Source organism: Mastigoproctus giganteus, chromosome 7, assembly GCF_048544385.1.
Source record: "Mastigoproctus giganteus isolate SK-2022 chromosome 7, ASM4854438v1, whole genome shotgun sequence".
In the NCBI taxonomy this organism is placed as follows: domain Eukaryota; kingdom Metazoa; phylum Arthropoda; class Arachnida; order Uropygi; family Thelyphonidae; genus Mastigoproctus; species Mastigoproctus giganteus.
In genome coordinates this window covers 26,472,709-26,493,074 of record NC_143581.1, presented here as the reverse complement: position 1 = coordinate 26,493,074, position 20,366 = coordinate 26,472,709, and the positions used below count along the sequence as shown (strand labels likewise).

Sequence of the window (20,366 nt, the reverse complement as noted above, 5' to 3'; positions counted from 1 at the left end):
TGACGCTTTGGGACAGATTGCTGCAGCATTTCGATACCATTGCTAAAAGAACAAAGGTAATGTTTAGTCATGAGTGTGCTGTTTACTTCAATTCATCTCCAAGCAATGTTTTCTTTTGGAGTGATGCCAATCCACATTTTGTGGCAGAAGTGCAGGACAATCCACCACGTTATAGTTTCAGCGGCATTATCAGCCCACTACCTCATTGGTCCTCACTTTTTTTTGATGGGCCTGCCAATCAGCAGTCATATCTGAACATGCTGGAAAATTGCCACATACTAGAACTTGAGAGACGTGGAATAGCCCGTGAAATTTATTTTCAGCGGAATGGGGCATGTGTGCAGCATCCATCTGCAGTTAGAAATTACCTCAACTAAATTTTCCCTACCATTGGAGTGTTAGGTCTTCGCCAACATTTCTGGTACCAGAGCTCAGTCTCGACCTGACCACTTGTGATAATGACCTGTGGAGGTAAATCAAAGCTAAGGTTGTGAAACATCCATGGCATCTGATGAGGAACTGAAACAATTAATTCAGGATGCATTTGCAAAATTAACACAGAACGTTGCGTCGGTTTTCACATCGTATTTGGAGAAGAATTATCTTGTTCATGGCAACGGAGATGTCTTTCCAATGCACTTGATGTCTAAAGCACATGATATTGTTGTACTGTTGTAATAAGTTGTGGTAATAATTATTCGAAGTAATATGTAGTACGAGCGGGAGAATTTTGTGCAACGTTCTGGGACCTATGGGACCCTGCAGAGTATGTTTATTTCTTTCTCATTAATTTAGACGTACAGGAAGAACTATCTTTCCAAGCCCTCCCATGTACACAACCCAAAAGTCTGTTTTATAAACAATCGGGACTATTGGAGGATGATGTAATGTGTTCCATCGAGACTCTTCCAACCAAACTGTTGCCAGTTGAGAAGCGTGTGGCCGTGCACTGCCATTCAAGATGATTCTCAACTTCTTGACGACACCACTAAATAAAAGTTGAGTCCATTTACTTCTTATGTCATTTTTTAATGATTGTAGATTCTCTTTAATGATGTGTTGAGCTTCAGTGGCATTACCAGCACTGACTAATGCTTGTAGACGAAAAAATCAATCTTCCTCCTTGCTTCTCTCTTTTTTGAAAACAATCGAGACCACTTACAGACCTTTTATATGCATTGCTGCTTCACATAAATAGCCATAATTTCTTCAAATATCTTTGTGTACCCGTCTACCCGATAGACCATTTCATTTCTACGTTTCAGACCGGAAGTCGGTTACTATTTATGGCAGATTCTGTTATCTATAGAATTAGAATTCCCAGAATACAAACTGAAAGTATTCTAAGAAATGAATTCCTCGATTATAAAAGTCAACACCAATGAGTGTATTGACCAGGCAGATGAAAAGTACTTACAATCAGTTCCAGTTCGTATTTGTCTGCCTAAAACTGATCCACAAGCTCTCTGTTAGGGCAACACATATCATTTAAATATATCTTTCCAGTTTATTAACGAGTAAGTATTATTATTTTTTTCCGAAAATAAAGATAAAGAGTTTAAAGACTGAAACTATTAGGATTTTTCTGTAAAATCCGAATAATTTGTACTTTTCCATCCTCCTAGAGGTAACCAGTAATACGCTGTTGCGTGTAAGCTCTGCATACAGACAACAGTAGATACAAACAATAAAATGTGACTCACAGATGAGTCACCGGTGGCAATTTTCCCTTGAGTCTTGCTATGATTACCATTTCTTGTGAAGACCATATTTCTTGTTACACGAAAGTTAATTGCCAATAATTTTATGTAAGTTCTTCTTATGGTTACTTTAAAAGTCTGATATGTATCATTACTGATTATATTTATTTTTCTCATGGGAATATCGTAATGATAATATTATTTTATCTATCTGAATTAATCTATGAATTCTGTATCTCATTTTAAAGTGTTATACGAAGATAGATTCTAAGACTTTCATCTTATTTGACTTAGTTTTACAATGCCCAGACGTGAAGTTTTACTCTCCTTCGGTCTTATGCTTATTCAAGGGTTGGTGGTTTCATCTGTTCTCATATTGACTTCATCAGCATGTGATGATCAGGATTCTTCTTCCTCCTGCCAAGATGCCAAAATTCAAACGTTGGTGCATTCAGCAACGGATATATTTCACCAAATAAGGAAAATCTCAAAAGGTTCGTTAAAATATTACTGTCATTAAAACAATTAATTAATTAAATGAAATTAATGAAACTTTTCCAAAAAAAATTTTTAAATACATTCAATAAAACGATTTTATGTTACAGAAGGAACAACCTGCGTTGCTTCAAAACCTGCGGACTGTGAGGAGATTTTGTACAGTGGCCACACCAAAAGCGGACCCTACTGCATCTGGCCAAGACGCCAAGTTTCAAAAAGTGGAATAAATGTTTATTGTGATATGGATACCGATGGTGGAGGATGGACGGTAAGAAAATCAGTATGATACTGAAAATTGGGGAATTGTAATCAGCAATAAAATGACTGCTTCTAGTCTTAAAATTGCCTAGCACAATGTTGAGGTAGACAAACACCACTGCTGCTATATAAGCCTTTCCAAACTACACCACACATCGCAGAGTATCGCAAGCTATGTTTACAACCAAAGATTTTACCAATTAATGTAAGAATTCCTTGTATTTATTTCAATGCTTATTATTTTCAGGTCATTCAAAGAAGAGGTAATTATGGAAAACCCGTAGATAGTTTCTATAGGGACTGGAAAAGCTACAAAGACGGATTTGGATTAATCACAGAAGACTTCTGGCTAGGTATATTCACTCATTTGTACAACTCTATCTTTTTCTCTCTCACCTAAAATGATTAATACAAATCGAAATTGAAAAAATGACAAATATTTATTTGGGACTACCAGCACTATTGAAGTTCTAACAATCCCAAATAAATATTGCCTATAAGCACATCAGAATTATTGCTTCCTCTGGATAAATGAGAAAAAAAATCTTGGTTAAACAACTACTCACTCCCTGTACAAATACTCCCCCATCTAGAGGGCCCCAAAAAGTCTCTCAAGGTTGTAGACTCTATCCAAAGGAGAACAGTTATGTTGATTAATGATCCACGATTAATGATTAATGGTCATTCTCTGTCTCATAAAGGTGGAATCACAGATGTGAATGCCATCTGTGATTCCCCTCTCTTTTCTACACCATTCCGAACATGTGCTGCAACCAATCAGCATCCATTTACTGCCCGACTCCAAAACCGGAGAACCAAATTTTTCTCTTCCTCACTTATCCCTTTTACTTCTGTTCACTGGAACAACTTTCTTTCGGTGTTCCCGTAGATTACAGTCTACAGAAATTCAAGTCCATTTTCAACAAGTACCTTCTGTCTTTCCAACCTTAAACTCACACAGTGTACTAAAATGCCAACGCTTCTAATGTCTTTCTAATACCATTCATGTTTGGAGTCATCGCTAAAAATATGTAACCCAATGAACTAATAATTAGACTGAATTACAATATTTCTCCCGGGGGGGAATAAAGATAAAGTTTTCTACTTTCTGTTCTTCTCTTTCCTGAAATCTTGAAAATTTAATGAAAGTTAAATTTTTCTCTCACTTGTGATTGAATTATCTCTCTGTTCCACTTTCGTTAATAGAAATTAAGTTTTTCTTTATATTTTATTTATAGGTAATGATAATATTTTTGCTTTAACCAACCAGAAGAAATATTCCTTGCGATTTGACTTGAAAGATTTGGAAGGGAATTACCGCTATGCAGTTTACGACAGGTTTTCAATAGAAGGGGAAAATTTTAATTATCAGCTGTACCTCACCACTTACACAGGAACTGCAGGTAAGGAACTCAAAGATGAGAATGCTCTGCTATAAAATTATCAATATCATCACAAGCAGCTCTAACCTCATACATGTATGCTGATTAGCCACTTTATCAAGTGAATCTACCAAAGCGAATAGGTCATCTTTAACTCCCAGAGCAGTCTCAATTTCTGGTGCCACGGACTGAATTGCCTCCCACAGTTGTTGGAAACTAAATGGTTCAGTCTAATAGCCAGTCTGCTAAGGCTGGTTGTTGAACTAAGTTGAGAAACTTTTAGTTTTTTATTAACTGCTATTTTGACATTTTTTTTACATTATACATTTCTTACAAAAAAGTATTGATGCAGTTGTACTTTGAACAAAAAACAACATATTTGTTTTCGGAAACTAACGGCATTTTTGCACCATTGATCTCCCTCCACCATTGTCCCCAATGACTCTTTCAATACGCCATGAAAGATTTTCTACGAATTTATAATAAAAAAATGATGGTATTGTGCTCCATTTATTCTTTAAAGATTTCGTGAGATCCACTCTCTAAGAGTGCTGCCTTGTCCTTGTTTTAATTTGCGTTTCAATTCATGCCAAAAATGATCAGTTGGGTTGGGCTCAGTTTGGTGCTCTATGTTGGCCATTGCAACTTTCCAATATTATTCTCTTCAAACTACTTTTCTTTACTCGCTGTTTGCTTAATCCATTTCTGTCCCAATCTACACTGTCTTTGGTTGTGGTTCGGAAATGTTATATCTTTAGAATAACGATTCTTTCAAATCCGTTTTTTCAACAGTTAATAACTCTACCGTAAATAACGGATAATAATGATTTTAAATTAATTTAATTTCTAGGATTCATTATGCAATAAAAGCGGTAATTATCTGTATATAAAAATATAATTAGAAAATTTCTTTTCCAGGAGATTCCTTTAAAGACCACAACCAAATGCAGTTTTCGACTAAGGACAGGGACAACGACTTGCACGAAAGTAACTGCGCACAGTTATACAAAGGTGCCTGGTGGTACAGCAATTGTCATAATTCTAACTTGAATGGACTGTATTTAAATGGATATCATCCAACATTTGCAGATGGAATTGAATGGAATTCCTGGAAAGGATTAAACTATTCACTTCCCTTCACAGAAATGAAGATCCGATCTATTAGCTTCGTGTGACATTTTGCAGACAACATGCCATGCGTCAGTAAGGAGAAAAGCTAGTAGAGGCTACATTACTGCGCACCACTTCAAATCTGTGAGGACATTAGCCAGTTTGAACATCGACAAATGCATTGGAAACAATCGAATGAACCGCGTCTCGAGGAAATTCTGCAACAGAAAACTAAAATTTTAAAAATATTATTAACAATAATAAACATTTATCTCCATCCCTTCTCCGTTGTCTTTCTATGTGTAAAAACACTGAAATTACCTTTTAGAAAATTAGGTGCACAATCCACACCAATATTTTCACTTAAGATAGAATTTTCTCGATTTATATCTTTGCCCATTCTACTATTTTGCAATCTCACCCTTTGTGGAAGTTACTATTATTGCATAGTTCCTCTTTGATGGTTGAGTGATAATACAGTAATGAGTCAAAGCATTATGGCCACTCCTGTCTCCACGAGTGGATGCATCCCATAGCATCTGCTAGTGACATCACCCACCGGGAAATATATACATAGTAACGGCAAAGACAGTCCCTGTCAGTTCGTCAGAACGAAGTCCGTGCACTTGGGCAAAGACCTGACGGAGTTCGAATTGGAAATGATTTGCGGGACTACTGAAAAAGTCGCCTGGTCTGATGAATCAAGGTTCCAGCTCTATCATGTCGATGGACGGGTGTGTATTCGACGGAGAGTAAGGAAACGGTTGCAACCTGCATTTCATTGTTGCACAAAACCACACTGTATTGTTGCACAAAAACAGAACGCGGCGACCATATTATGGTCTTTGGGATGTTTCATGGACATCACTGAGTCTCACATCCTCATCGCCAGATCCTAACTCGGCATTGTTTTCGATCAGTTTTGCCCTAAATGGTCAGATGGCACTGGACTTTTTCAACATGACAACGTCCCGTGTCATAAGGCCAGCATTGTGCAGAAACAGTTTCAAGATCATGTCCAAGCATTTCGTGTGCTCCCCTGCTCGCCAAATTCTCCCCGACATCAATCCCATCGAAGATTTGTGGGGTGCAGTGAAACGCAGCATTCACCAGTCTATGCTAATGCCATGCTCTATTGCCAACTACGAACGAGCCATTCTGTCCATCTGGTCGAGGATACCTGAGGACACCTTCCGTGGTCTTGGGGAGTCAAGTCGGGTACAATCGGTTATCACAGCAAAATGCAGGCTAACACGCTATTAGGTAGGTGGTCGTAATGTTTTGGCTCATGAGTGTAGAGATTGCAGTAGAAAATATATTGGTTCTCTGGCCCACCCAATACAAAGTGCTAGTGTTATACAAGTATTGTACAGCATAATATTGTACCTGTGCCTATTAAACATTCAAGAATTTCCGAAAAAATCTACTTAAACCAATCTTCCAAAGACCGGAAGTGAAATACGAACAAGTTCTGTCTTTACAACTTGATGGGTGGAATAATCACATTCGTGTTTAATTTCAGAATGTAACGCATTGCACTTCGATTTAACACGAATTTGAGATTCAGTCATCTCAATCGTGTTTTTTTATTCTTTGAATCCTAAAGATTAAAATAACCGTAACAGGACTGGATGAAAAAAAGTCTCGAATTGAACAGAGTTTTCGAAGACGAGGCAAAGTTACACCAATCCTGAGAATTACGCCTGAGAATTTCTGGTACGTCTGGTATTAATCAAGTTGGGCCTTCAAGTTGTACTGGAAAGTTTACAACGAATAATGTGGTTATTCTCTTAAAGTAATTGAATCCATGATGTAGTTTCAAGTTGGATAGGGGAATTTAAACTTCAATTTTTGGGTTTAGTCAGGGACATGAGCAGTCAGTCGAATAAATAATTGCATGAATCTCTGGAAATTAATCTCATAATTTTTCAACGTAGATGTCCCCTCCTGCAATACACTTCTTCCATCATGAAACTGATACCTGGATTTGTCCAGAAAGATTAGAAGTCAGGATTATCTCCAGAAAAATCGTGTGCTTTAGATGTGGAGTTAAAACCATGGTAAAATTTTGCGATAATGACCAGCTTGTTTATACCAATATACACTGAAGGGACATTTAAATAGGACCGCCTACCTAATATCAGGCGAGAATTCTGTTAGCTTGCAGAACTGCTTACCATTTAGACATTGTGCCATGCTAACAGATCGGGTTCCGTAATTGTTTGGAGAGCTCCAACCTGTCCCAAAATGTACCCAGACTAAAATTCTTGGTTTGAGGATACCTTCCGTTGAAGGCGTCACCTGTCAGCCTTAATACCCCCATCCGATGGAGAATACTTGCGCTGGAAAGTGCTCTGACCTGTCCCACATTGTTCTGATACTCGTTACAAGTAACACTACGTGTCTGCTGTACCCATCAGGGCTTTTCCCACCGAGTAAAGTGATTCTATTTCAATGTTCGTACTTTCACTGTATACCGAGTGGCCACTTTATTACGTGGGCCGATATGTAGGGAAGAGACACGCTTTATTTATTTGCGAGAATGGCTCGCTCTTGTCAGCAAAAAAAAAAAAAAAAAAAAACAGAAAGGTACAGTTACAGGGACTCAGGAACACCAGCAGTGGACTGTGGAGAAGTGGAAAAACATTGCCTGCTCTAACGAATTCCGGCTCTTGCTGTTTCATGCTGATGGGTGTACCGGAATATGATGAAAGCTGGTTGGTTCCATGAGTCCATGGAATTTCATTGAGCAGAGAATTTGCATACAATATTGTTTCAAATTAGGTAAAATTACAATAGAAACTCGCGAAATGTTAAAAACAGTTTTCGGAGGGGAAAAAAAAAGGCAAATTATGACATTAAGGTCTCCTGTAAATGATGACATCTACCCATATTTATTTTGTCTGTAAATTGCGTGTGTTCCCTGGTCAATTTGTCTGTTTTCTGGACCAAATCTACGCCTGAGACCGACTAACTCAGCCACAGAGTGATAAAAGCCCACTAAACTTCCTCTCGTCATCGACGGAATTGGAACCCGGGCCTTTTCCACCTGGTGTGGGGAAGACGGTGACAATACCACTGTGATACCCGCGCAGACAGTTTTCGGAGGAGTTGCTCTGTATGGTTCGAAAGCTTTTCAGTGGTTTGAAAAGTTTAAAGGGGCCAGTTGTTCATTGAAGCTGATTCACCGTCTCTCCACTCTTCAATTTCAAAAACCAGTGATTTAGTCACTTGTGTTCGTGATCTGATCAGGAATGATCGGCATTTAATTAGATGAATTGGAACTGGTGTACCAGATGGCACGGCACTAGTTCGAAGAAGATCCATCCGAACAGACAGTAAGCTTCATCAGTTCTCGAATATTATTTCATTCCCAGAATTCTTTGATCACACTTTTGATCAAAGACAGTCCCAGTATTTGCAAATAAAAAATACAGTATTAAAGTTTAAATGAATCCTACACCTCGATTTCTATTGTAGGATTTTCTATAGAAGTCATAACTTTACTCAAAGGATGGATTTCGCACTGACGGCCTTCAACACCAGAGGACAGAAAATGCTCGTTTGCGTACCACAAAAACAAAAAAATTGTGACAGGTATTGATGACTTACTGATTTAAATTTTAAGTTTATTTCACACGTTTATGTACTTGCCTGATGTGTTTTTAATAATAATAAAAAAAATTTAACAATTATTCCAAAACCGACATATTTTATTTAGGACAGAGATACACTTGTAGAAAATAAGATAAGGTGATCTTGTCACCATTTTTTATCTTCAAGAGTAATTCATAAGGCGGAAAGGATTGCCAGCCCTTATTCAAAACTCTTTCAAAAGTGCGCAGAAGTGTAGGGATCAGCTTGGCTTACTGAGGCGTTACGCAGCTCTCTGCAGAAAATTTAAGGAAATTTGTAGATCGAATCTTCATTTCTGTGAACGGGAGTGAATAATTATATCCTCTCCAATGCATCTGCAAATGATGATATCCATTTAAATACAGTCCATTCAGGTTAGAAGAGTGGCATTTATTTTACCACCACGCACCTTTCTACTGCTCTGCACAGTTGCCATCGTACTTGTCGTTATCTCTGTCTTTGGTCGAAAACTGCATCTCGCTCTGTACACGTACACTAAAGGAATCCCCTGATTTCAAAGGGACATGATTGTGGCTCATGCGTTGGGTGCTTCCATACTGGAAACGACAAATCTTGTCGGTTGCTCAAAGCCCATTATGGTTAAAGTGTACAAAGAATGGTGTCCAAAGGGGCAAACCACCTCCCAGCGAAACAACTGTAAAGGATTACAAAACGTTGATGTTCGTGGTGAACAGCTCATGAAATTTATTTTCAGCGGGATAGGGCACCTTAACATCATGCATCTGCAGTTATAAATTATCTCGTCCAAATTTTCCCTAGCCATTGGATTGGCAGGTCTTCGTCAACGTTTCTGGTTCCAGCGCGCAGTTCTGAACTTGTAGAAGTCATTATCCAACCAAGCTGCTGTCAATTGAGAAGCCTGCGACGGTGCATTGCCATTCAAGATGATCCTCAACTTCTTGATGACACCACCAAATACAGTTGAAACCGTTTGCTTCTTATGTCATTTTTAAATCAGTGTAGATTCTCTTTAATGGTGTATTCAGCTTCAGCATGTGGGGAGGGGATTTGTTTTGTATTTTTATTTATTTTAATTTTCTTTTTTCTATTTTTTGTGTAACCTGTAAGAATGCCTTACCTCACATTCCGCATTCTGACTCGTGTACCTCACAGAAGAATTGGGGTTCGTATGCATATTTATTCTTTCCTGTCAGATTATTGAGAATTGTTGTATTAAGTAAAATTCCTCCTTCGGACTAGGCTTGTGTATTCAAATTGACCAGTTACAACTTCATTAAAGGCTATATACAATTCTTTATTACATACATATACATGAACATATATAGATGTACTAAACACAAACCTCCTCTGGCTAAATTACCATGATACAATTGAAACCATCCTATAAACTAGTGTTTATCCTAATTATCTAGTTTATACCAGCACTAAACAAAAAAACTTTTCTGACTGGGTCACCATAATACATTTGGATCATCTTATATGATAGTATTCACCTTAATTATCTCTTTGATTTAACCCGCTAATATATCTACTTTACATCTGTCCGTTCATTCATATTTAATTTTACCATCTCCATCTATTTCTCTGTTCATTACTATGTTCTAATACCAATACTCCCCTCATCTACATATACATACATATAGCTTAGGATATATTAATCATATGACCTTTCCCTTTAATTCTCTTATTATTCCCTATAGTCCTTCTAATAATCTAAAGTGTGCTTATGCTAACTTGGCACTTACTTCTAATTTCTGGCGGGATGTTTCCGTGAGGGCCTTCTACTTCTTCCTCATTCAGGGCTGCTATCTTCCGCCATCCAGAGCTATTCCTTACTGCATCCAGGACTGCTACTCTGCCTTTCAAGACTATTTCTGGGTACTATCGCCTTCTTCGGTGGACTTGGTCATCTATGTAAATCTTCTTCTATCATTCTTACTGTTTTAACGAACTCCCTTTAACTACTACCCCTTTACATTCATCCCTTCTTTCTCACTCCAGTACATTTCCGATAACCTCACTTCGACTTTTTCCGTCGACTATCTCCTCACTATATTTTCACTCCACCCTTTTTTTGATTCTCTCTTTTTTTCTTGCGCTCTCTCCTTTTGTTTCCCGAACTGTACACTGCTCCTCAAGCCTGGCACGCCTCCCCCAAGGACGCCAACCAATCCTCCCCCCTTCTATTTAAATTTACGTTCCTTTTCATTCGCTAACACCATTCTCCCAAGTCTCCCGTCCTATTGTTCGTTCTCAAGCAACCCTTTTCACGCCTATTCTCAAATGGCACCCCTTTTCCTAGTCCTGCTGTCCCTATTTGCTCTCTTGTATTATGGGAATTGATAGTTTACCCCTTTGCTACCATCCCTAATTCTCACGCTTAAACTATCCCATCACTAAATCTAACGTTCTTCCATTTTAATCTTACTTCTAGCAAACCACATATTTCTTTTTTTTATTTAATTTGTAAGATTTTACATCTTACAAGCAACATTAACATCCGTGATTGATGCTAGTGAGCGAACAGGTCGATCTTCCTCCTTGCTTCTTTCTCCCTTTCTTGAAATCAGTCGATCCACTTACAAACATGATTGTAGGTATTGCTGCGTCACCTAGATAGCCATAAATTCTTCATATATGTTTGTGTACCCATCTACCCGACAGGACATGTTTCATTTCGACGTTTCAGACCGGAAGTCAGTTACTATTTATGGCAGATTCCGTTATCTGTACACTTATAATTCACAGAAGACAAACTGAAAGTATTCTAGGAAATAAATCTCTTAAATATAAAAGTCAACTCCAGCGACTGCATTGACCGGGCAGATGATGAGTAATTACAATAAGATCCAGTTGATATTTTGACTGCCTAAAATTCATCCACAACCTGTCTGCTTGAGCAACAGAAGTCACTGAAATATAGTTTTCAAGTTTTTAAACTGGTAAGTAAAAATAAGTACATATTATCATATGTAAAGTTCCATTGTAATTGATTTATTAAGTATTAGAAATGTTTAAAGATGGACTGTAGCAGGATTTGTCTGTAAAATCCGAATCACTCGTATCCTAAAGGTAACCGCTCAATTTCGCTTTAGCTTTGCCTACCTCTCTGCCTCGGTCACTTGTCAGGTAATTTATTGCATAATCTGCAGCGTAATGTCCGATTAATTTAATAAAAATCAAACTCCCCATATATTAATATTTGCATTCCCTTGGCTCCAATTTTTTCTACGAGTGAGACAACTCTCATACCTTCGATGAGTTGTTGCGGTTGTTGTGGTAGGGGTGTTTTAGAAGCATCAGCGACTCAGGCCATGCTACTCCGTGTATTCTGTCTGTAAATTGCTGTTTTCTGGATGAAAAACTTCACTTTCGACGAGAAAAAACCGTGCTGTCACTGACCAACTCATGTTGTGAAAAAGGCCCATAAATATTCCTCACGTCATCGACAAATAAGGAGCTCGAACTCAGGTCTTTTCCACCCGGTGTGGGTAGGTCGGCGAGTTTACCAACTACGCTATCCACAAGGGCAATACTTCTGTCATGATTATATAGATAAGTTATTTTTTTAAACCTAATATTTAAATTTATTGTTGTTTAGTTGTTTCCTTTGGCCTCTGTCTGAGCTGTTCTATCTTTTCAACTATTCCCTAGCTCTCCCCATTAGTTTCCCTGAATCTTCAAGGTTACCTCTGTGGCATTATCAAAGACCTTACTAAAATTACTTCATGTATTACTCTCTTTAGGAGATTCGGACTCGCACTTCCCACATCTAACACAATCTCTCACTGATAGCCAGAGAGAACTCTGCATACGTGCCACAATATGTACAAACAATAAAATGTGACTCACAGATGAGTCATCAGTGGCAATTTTCTCTTGAGTCTTGCTGTGATTACCATTTCTAGTGGAGACCATATCTGTTGTTATATAAAAGTTAATTGCCAATAATTTTACGCAAGTTCTTCTTAGGATTACTTTAAAAGTCTGATGTATGCATCTTTGCTGATTATATTTATTTTTGTCATGGAAATATCGTAATGATAATATTTGGCGAATTAACTTCTATCTCAATTGATGTATGAATTTATTAGAATTGCTGCATTTCATTTTAAAGTGTTATATGAAGGCAGAAAAATATTCTAAAACATTCATCTTCTTTAACTTAGTTTCGCAATGGCCAGATGTGAATTTTTACTCTCCTTCGGCCTCGTGGTTATTCAGGGGTTGGTAGTTTCATCTATTCTCGTGTTGACTTCATCAGGATGTGATGATTGTGATTCTTTTTCTTCTTCCTGTAAAGATGCCAAAATTCAAACTTTGGTGGATTCAGCAACGGATATATTTCAACAAATAAACAAAATCTCAAAAGGTATGTTAAATTAAAGGTACGTTATATTAGTGTCATTTAAAAATAATAATTTATTAATTGAAATTACTTAAACTATAAACCAAAAAATATGAAGATGAAATTTGTAAAACGATTTTATGTTACAGAAGGGACAACATGCATTGGTTCAAAGCCAACGGACTGTGAGGAGATTTTGTACAGTGGCCACACCAAAAGCGGACCCTACTGCATCTGGCCTCGACGTCAACTTTCAAACACTGGAATAAATGTTTATTGTGATATGGATACCGATGGTGGAGGATGGACGGTAAGAAAATTAGTATGATACTGAAAATTTGTGTTCTGTGGTCGATTTACTGTTTGCTGGACGAAATAACCCAAACAACCCAGCCAAGTTGTGAAAAAGACCCTTAAAATTCCTGGCATTGACGGGATTCAAAAGCAGGTCTTTTACACCGGGTGTGAGGAGGGCGGTGATTATACTACTGTGCTACCCACGAGGGCTTTCAAATGATACATGATTATATTTGCAGAGGCAAAGCCCTCGTGGGTAGCAGAGTTGGTAGAATCGCCGTATGCCCACACCAGGTGGAAAACACCAAAGTTGAAAAGTCCCGTCTTTGATCTGAGGAATTTTATGGGACTTTTTCACAACGTGGCTGAATCAGTCTATCTCAGTCGAGGATTGCATGGTTCTTTCGCCCGGAAACTCGGGTTTTTCGTTTAGCAAACAGAAAATCGACCAAGAATCTACACAATTTACAAACAGTATACACGGCGCAATATGGCCTTAGTCGCTGACGCTCCTAAAACACAACAAAAGCAGATGCAAACTTCGACTCAAATATCCTGAAGAAATCAATTTATGTTTACTAACAGAGATTTTACCAATTAATGTAAGAATTCCTTGTATTTATTTCAATGTTTATTATTTTCAGGTCATTCAAAGAAGAGGTAATTATGGAAAACCCGTAGATAATTTTTATAGGGACTGGAAAAGCTACAAAGACGGATTTGGATTAATCACGGAAGACTTCTGGCTAGGTATATTCAATCAATTGTACAGCTCTATCTTTTTCTCTCTCACCTAAAATGATTAATACAAATTGAAATAGACAAAAGGAAAAATATTTATGAAACATTGCCCATAGACACATCATAAATATTGTTTCTTCTCCAAAAAAACCTACCTTACCATGGACTATTATTCCCACATCTAGAGTGGTGCCCCAAAAAGTCTCACAAGATTCTAGACTCTATCCAAAGGAGGGCAGCTACGGTGAGTAATAATCCATGATTAATGGTCATTCTCTGTCTCATAAACATAATGGAATCTGTAATCCCCCTCGCTCTTCCAAACCAGTCTAAACACGTGCTGCAACCAGTCAGCATCCATTTACTGCCCGACTCCAAACCCACAGAACCAACTTTTTCTCCTCCTCACTTATCCCTTTTACTTCTGTTCTCTGGAACAACTTTCTTTCGGTGTTCCCGAAGATTACAGTCTACAGAAATTCAAGTCCATTTTCAACAAGTACCTTCTGTCTTTTCAACCTTTAACTCACACAGTGTACTAAAATGCCAACGCTTCTAATGCCTTTCTAATACCATTCATATTTGGTGTCATCGCTAAAAATATGTAACCCAATTAGACTGAATTACAAGATTTCCTCCGGGGGGAAATAAAGATAAAATTTTCTATTTTCTGTTCTTCTCTTTACTGAAATCTTGAAAATTATAATTAAAATTAAATTTTTCTCTCACTTCTGATTGAATTATCTCTCTGTTGTACGTTCGTTAATAGAAATTAAGTTTTTCTTTATATTTTATTTATAGGTAATGATAATATTTTTGCTTTAACCAACCAGAAGAAATATTCCTTGCGATTTGACTTGAAAGATTTGGAAGGGAATTACCGCTATGCAGTTTACGACAGGTTTTCAATAGAAGGGGAAAATCTAAATTATCAGCTGCACCTCACCACTTACACAGGAACTGCAGGTAAGGAACTCATAAATGAGAATGCTCTTCTATAAAATTATCAGCATCATCATAAACAGCTTTAACCTCATACATATTGAGTATCAAGTAAATCTACCATGGGTCGACTAGGTCATCTTTAACTCCCAGAGTAGCCTGAAATTGTCGTGGCACGGACTGCATTGCTTCCCACAGTTGTTGGAAACTAGATGGTTCAATCTAACAACCAGCCTGCTAAGGCTGGCTGTTTCATATTACTGAAAGCATCACTGGAATTGAATTTTAATAATCCATTTTTATTACATAAATTATATTATACTGTATTTATGTACATTTTAGTTCTCCGTTTCAAAATTTTAATTGAATATATGTTTATTTTTTATATTTATTGTATTATATTCTAAATTATTCTTTTATGCCCCAGCCGACAAAGGCATTTTCTTCCTGGTTGATCACTTTAAAAGCTCTTGGGGAAAGCTCCACCACCCAGTTAACAGTTGCAGTTGATTTTGATTTGGTATTATTTCTTAGTATAAGATAAGTATCATTCAATCCCTCGGGCATGTGCTTGCTCACATTTTAAAAGTATAGCTCCTCCTTGAGTTCCTCTGGATAATGTGCTTGTCCAGGTCGAAGATTAATATTGTAGAAGCCTTAAGCTTGGAGGTTTCCGTTTTCAGTCCGATAGTAGGGGTGTGTGAGTTCTGTAAGATGGTCAGTGCCTCCTTCCTGGTGGCACTGATGAGTCTAGGTGTCCCAGTTTTCCTGATACTCTTAAGTTTTAACGTTTTCATCTATTCTTTGAGGTTGGTGGTTCATCTCTTCTTTGAGATTGGTGGCACTTTGCTTTGCTGGTTCCAGCTCCGCCTCCTCTGTTGGCTTTACCAAAATTACGACGATTTCGTGTATCTTCTTCTCTGCAGGTTTCTTCTGTTCAGTGACTGTAATCACAGCTCGTTCATTTCCAAACGCCTTGGAAAAGGAACGGGGACGTTGTGGCACTTTGTTTTCCCGATCCACAGTAAGTATCTCAAGCTTGGCAGTTAGTTTTTGTTGTCCTTATGAATGTTGTTGTTGTTGTTGTTGTAGAGTTTTAGGGGCATCAGCGACTAAGACCATATTGCTCTTTGTATACTGTCTGTATATTCCTTGTGTTCTCTGGTCGGTTTTCTGTTTGCAGAACGGAAAATCCGAGTTTCCGGAGAAAATTCCATGCAACCCTCGCCTGGGGCCGACTAATTCACCAGGTTGTGAAAAAGTCCCATAAAAATTCCTCCCGTAATCAAAGGGACTCGAACTCAGGTATTTTCCACCCGGTGTGGGGAGGACGGCGATTCTACCAACTGTACTACCCATAAGGAACCGTATGAAGGTGTCACATTATATTTACCATCTTGAACCAAATAACAATAATGTTTGCCCTGATGGAAACAGCAATTCTGTCTGATGATGAGTTCGTCGCTCTCTTTAGCATCTTCCAGTACCAACTCGTTGGAGTATTCTCTTACTATTTTATTTAGATTTTAGCAAAGCATTTGACTCATTCCCCCATGAGCCGTTACCTTATAATCTGCAACAGGTTGGAATCACAGGGAAAATAGATGGACAGCAGGATGGCTTCGGAGAAGGAGGAAGAGGGTTGTGACAAATGGTTATTCCTCAGATTGGGTTAATGTAAGAAGTGTGGATCATTGGGACCACTTGTTTTTGATTTTCTTAAATGATATCGATAAAGAAATAGAGGGGGTGATGTCTAAATTTGCAGATGATGTAACGATCGATGGAGTAGTTAGTTTTATTTAGTTAGTTAGAGTAGTTTTTTGATTAGCTCCAAGCAGAGCTTCTTCAGAGTGACATGGATAGACTTTAAGGATGGTCAGAAAAGGGGCAGGTATGCTTTTATTCAGCAAATTGCAAGGTCTTACACTTCAGGAACAGCAACCACAAAATAATTTATACACTTGGTGGAGTTGAACTTAAGTCAGTAGTGGAAAAACGGGACTTGAGAATTACGATACGGTCAGACATGAAGTTATCCGAGCATTGTAGACTGGCTGCAAGGAAGGCCCACGGTGCCCTATCGATGATTTATCAAACATTTGCTAGTAGAGATAAGGACGTCATAATCCCAAAGAAATTTAAGGCTTATTCTGCACCAGTTAAAAAAAAAAAAAGTAAAATAGTAAATAAAATAAATAATTAATAATAATAAAAGAAAAGGAAATGGACAGTTCTAAGAGTGAAGTGGGAAATTACCAGCCGGTAAGTCTAACTTCAGTAGTAGGGAAAATCATGGAAATAATGATGAAAGTTAGAATTCAGGATCATTTAGATAGAAATGGAATTCTCTAGGATACTCAGCATAGTTTTGTAAAGGGAAAATCATCTTTAACTAATCTGGTTAGCTATTTTGACAGGGTCACTCAAGAGCTGGACTATGGGAATAATTTCAACATTGTTTATTTGCATTTAAACAAAGCATTTGACTTGTCACAAGAGCGGTTACTTTATAAGCTGGAACAGGTTGGAATCACTGGGAAAATCCTTAGATGGATAGCTGGATGGTTTCAGAGGAGGAGGTAAAAGGTTGTGTGTGATAAATGGCTATTCTTCAGATTGGGTTGATGTAAGAAGTGGGGTTCCCCAAGGATCAATATCAGGACCACTGTTGATTTTCATTTTCATAAACGATATCGATGAAGGGATAGAGGGCGTGATGTAAAGATTGGTAGAGTAGTTAACGATCGCCGCAAAGCATGACGGCGATCTAGGTCATTTTTCAGAATGACCTAGACAGACTTCAGGGATGATCAGAAAAATGGCAGCTATGCTTTAATCCAGCAAAGTGTAAGGTACCCGGGGAACAGTAACCCCAAAATAACTTATACACTTGGCAGAATTTAACTAAAGCCGGTAATGCAGGAAAGGGATTTGGGTGTTACGATACGGTCAGGCTTTAAATTAAGTTCTCTGAGCATTGTAAACAGGTTGCAAGGAAGGCCCATGGTGTCCTATCAATGATGTATCGAACAATCGCTAGTAGAGATAAAGACGTCATAATCCCATTATATAAGGCTATTGTTAGACCACACTTGGAATACTGTGTTCAAGTATGGAGACCGCACCTAAAGAAAGACATTGTGCTTCTTGAAAGGGTGCAAAGAAGGGTAACTCACCTGGCGAGATCAGCAAAAGGGCGTGCATATGAGGAAAGACTTCAAATATGCGGTTTGCAGAGCTTGGAAACTAGGCACCTTAGAAGAGACTTGATTGAGGTGTTTAAGGTTCTGAGAGGCAAAAGGAAAATGAAGAAGGACGAAATTTTCACAGTTATAAATGATTCTAGAACTAGGGGCTATGATTTCAAGTTATGGGGGAAGATGTTTAGACTGGATTGCAGGAAGTTTTATTTTAGCCAGCGAGTTATAAATTACTGGAATAAGTTGCCTACATGGGTGGTAGAGGCTGACAGTTTGGGGAAATTCAAAGGTCAGCTGGATAATTACCTACGGGAAGAGGGAAACGCATAGGTTGTCCTAATTATTCCAAGTATACCATTCAATTCCATCTGCAAATGTTGGATGATATCCATTTAAATACAGTCCATTCAACTCTGTTTCTTCAACAGTTAATGACTGTAGCGTAACATACGGATATTAATAATTTTAAATTAATTTCATTTAGTTTCTAAGGTTCAGTACGTAGTAAAAAGGATAATTATGTGTAAGTATAAATATAATTCAAAAATTTATTTTCCAGGAGATTCCTTCAATGAGCACAACAAAATGCAGTTTTCGACTAAGGACAGGGACAACGACATGCACGAAAAGGACTGCGCAGAGCTATATAAAGGTGGCTGGTGGTATAGGCAATGTCATCATTCTAACTTGAATGGACTGTATTTAAATGGATATCATCCAACATTTGCAGATGGAATTGAATGGTATACTTGGAAAGGATTCAACTATTCACTTCCCTTCACAGAAATGAAGATCCGGTCTATAAGCTTCGTGTGACATTTTGCAGACAACATGCCATGCGTCAGTAAGGAGAAAAGCTAATAGAGGCTACATTACTACGCACCACTTCAAATCGTCTGTGAGGACATCAGGCAATTTACACATCAACAAGCGCATATGATCGAATAAATAGCGATTCAAATAAATTCTGGAACAGAAAACTGAAATATCTTTAAATTTTGCTTAACACTAAAAAAAAAACATTTATCTCCAACATAAGAGTTGGAACCCTTGTTGAACCCTTGTATTTCTAAGTGTAAACACTGAAATTATACAGTAGAAAATTAGGTGCACACTCCACACACCAATATTTTCATTAAGTTAGAATTTTCTCAATTTATATCTGTGCCCTTTATGCTATTCTCCTTTGTGGAGGTTACCATTATTGCATAGTCCCTGTTTGATGGTTCAGAGATAACACGCTAATGAGCCAAAACATTATGACGACTCCTGTCTCCACGAGTGGATGCATCTAATACTAAGAGTGGATGCATCCACTGCAAGCATTGGCGGCTGTTCGAGGGTTGCCGTAGTCGAGATATGGCGAAAATGGTCCAAAAAGATGCACGCAACCTGCTAGAAGAGGGAGATCACCACTTGTTGACAGTATAGATAAACGGCATGTGTTATCTGGGACAACAAACGACTCACGGTCCCTGAGTTCACTGCAGACTATAACTAGAGCTCGCAGAGAAACGTTTCCGAGCACACCATTCAGCGGATGCTCTTACGGATAGATCTACGAAGTAGGCGACTGTTCGCGTGCCCAAGTTGACCAACCGTCATAAATAACTCCGCCTGCAGTGGGCACGGCAGCACCGTTCCTGGACATTGGACAATTGCAAAAGAGTCGCCTGGTCTGATGAATCAAAATTCCAGCTCTATCGTTCCGATGGATAGGTGCGCATTCCACGGAGAGTAAGTGAACAGTTGCAACTACACTGAATGGTTGGTTGCAACTGTTCAACAAAATCAGGACGGCTGAGGTAGTATTATGATCTGAAAGATGTTTTCATAGACATCACTAGGTCACTCATCCTCATCGAACACATCCTCTCCGCCAGATCCTAACTCGGCATTGTTTCGACCAGGTTTTTCCCAAAGTGGTGAGCGTTTACCCAGATGACACTGGACTCATTCAGAATGAAGGTTTGTAGGTCATGTCCAAGCATTTCGTGTGCGGAAAAATTCCCCAGACATCTATCCCATCGAACATTTGTGAGATGCGATGGAACGCAACATTCACCAGTCCACTCCATTGCCATGCTCCGTGACCGAACTACAAACGAATCCTTCTGTCCAGCTGGTCCAGGATACCTGAGGATGCCTTTGGTCTCGTGGGGTCCACGTCAAGCTGGATATAATCGGTTATCACAGCGAAAGGAAGGCCAACACGTTATTACGTAGATGGTCATAATGTTTTGGCTCATGAATGTAGAGGTTGTAGTAG

The 20,366-nt window shown here is 38.4% G+C and overlaps 3 protein-coding genes and 1 pseudogene across 4 annotated transcripts in view; all 4 read left to right on the top strand.

Annotated features, from left to right (window-relative positions):
- Positions 1-1,963: 1,963 nt before the first annotated feature.
- LOC150082707 (techylectin-5A-like) lies at positions 1,964-5,167 on the top strand. The gene is made up of 5 exons (XM_090378763.1): positions 1,964-2,194; positions 2,306-2,466; positions 2,704-2,809; positions 3,695-3,859; positions 4,757-5,167. The coding sequence occupies exons 1-5, from the start codon at positions 2,002-2,004 to the stop codon at positions 5,011-5,013; spliced, it is 882 nt and encodes a 293-aa protein (XP_090234889.1). The 5' UTR covers positions 1,964-2,001; the 3' UTR covers positions 5,014-5,167.
- Positions 5,168-11,393: 6,226 nt separating this feature from the next.
- On the top strand, positions 11,394-13,949 carry LOC150082706 (fibrinogen C domain-containing protein 1-like). Of its 2 annotated transcripts, none has more exons than XM_090377577.1 (3): positions 11,394-11,508; positions 12,736-12,938; positions 13,856-13,949. In XM_090377577.1, the coding sequence occupies exons 2-3, from the start codon at positions 12,743-12,745 to the stop codon at positions 13,873-13,875; spliced, it is 216 nt and encodes a 71-aa protein (XP_090233703.1). In that variant the 5' UTR covers positions 11,394-11,508; positions 12,736-12,742; the 3' UTR covers positions 13,876-13,949. The 2 variants fall into 2 exon arrangements, with proteins under 2 accessions (XP_090233703.1, XP_090233702.1); XM_090377576.1 differs by lacking the exon at positions 13,856-13,949 and adding an exon at positions 13,064-13,319.
- Positions 13,950-14,210: 261 nt separating this feature from the next.
- On the top strand, positions 14,211-18,913 carry LOC150082705 (techylectin-5A pseudogene; annotated as a pseudogene).
- LOC150082704 (techylectin-5A-like) overlaps positions 14,814-20,366 on the top strand; it is a 44,740-nt gene continuing 39,187 nt past the window's right edge. The window contains exon 1 of the mRNA XM_090377574.1: positions 14,814-14,918. The gene's annotated coding sequence lies outside the window, so the exon portion shown is untranslated. The remainder of the gene's footprint in view (positions 14,919-20,366) is intronic.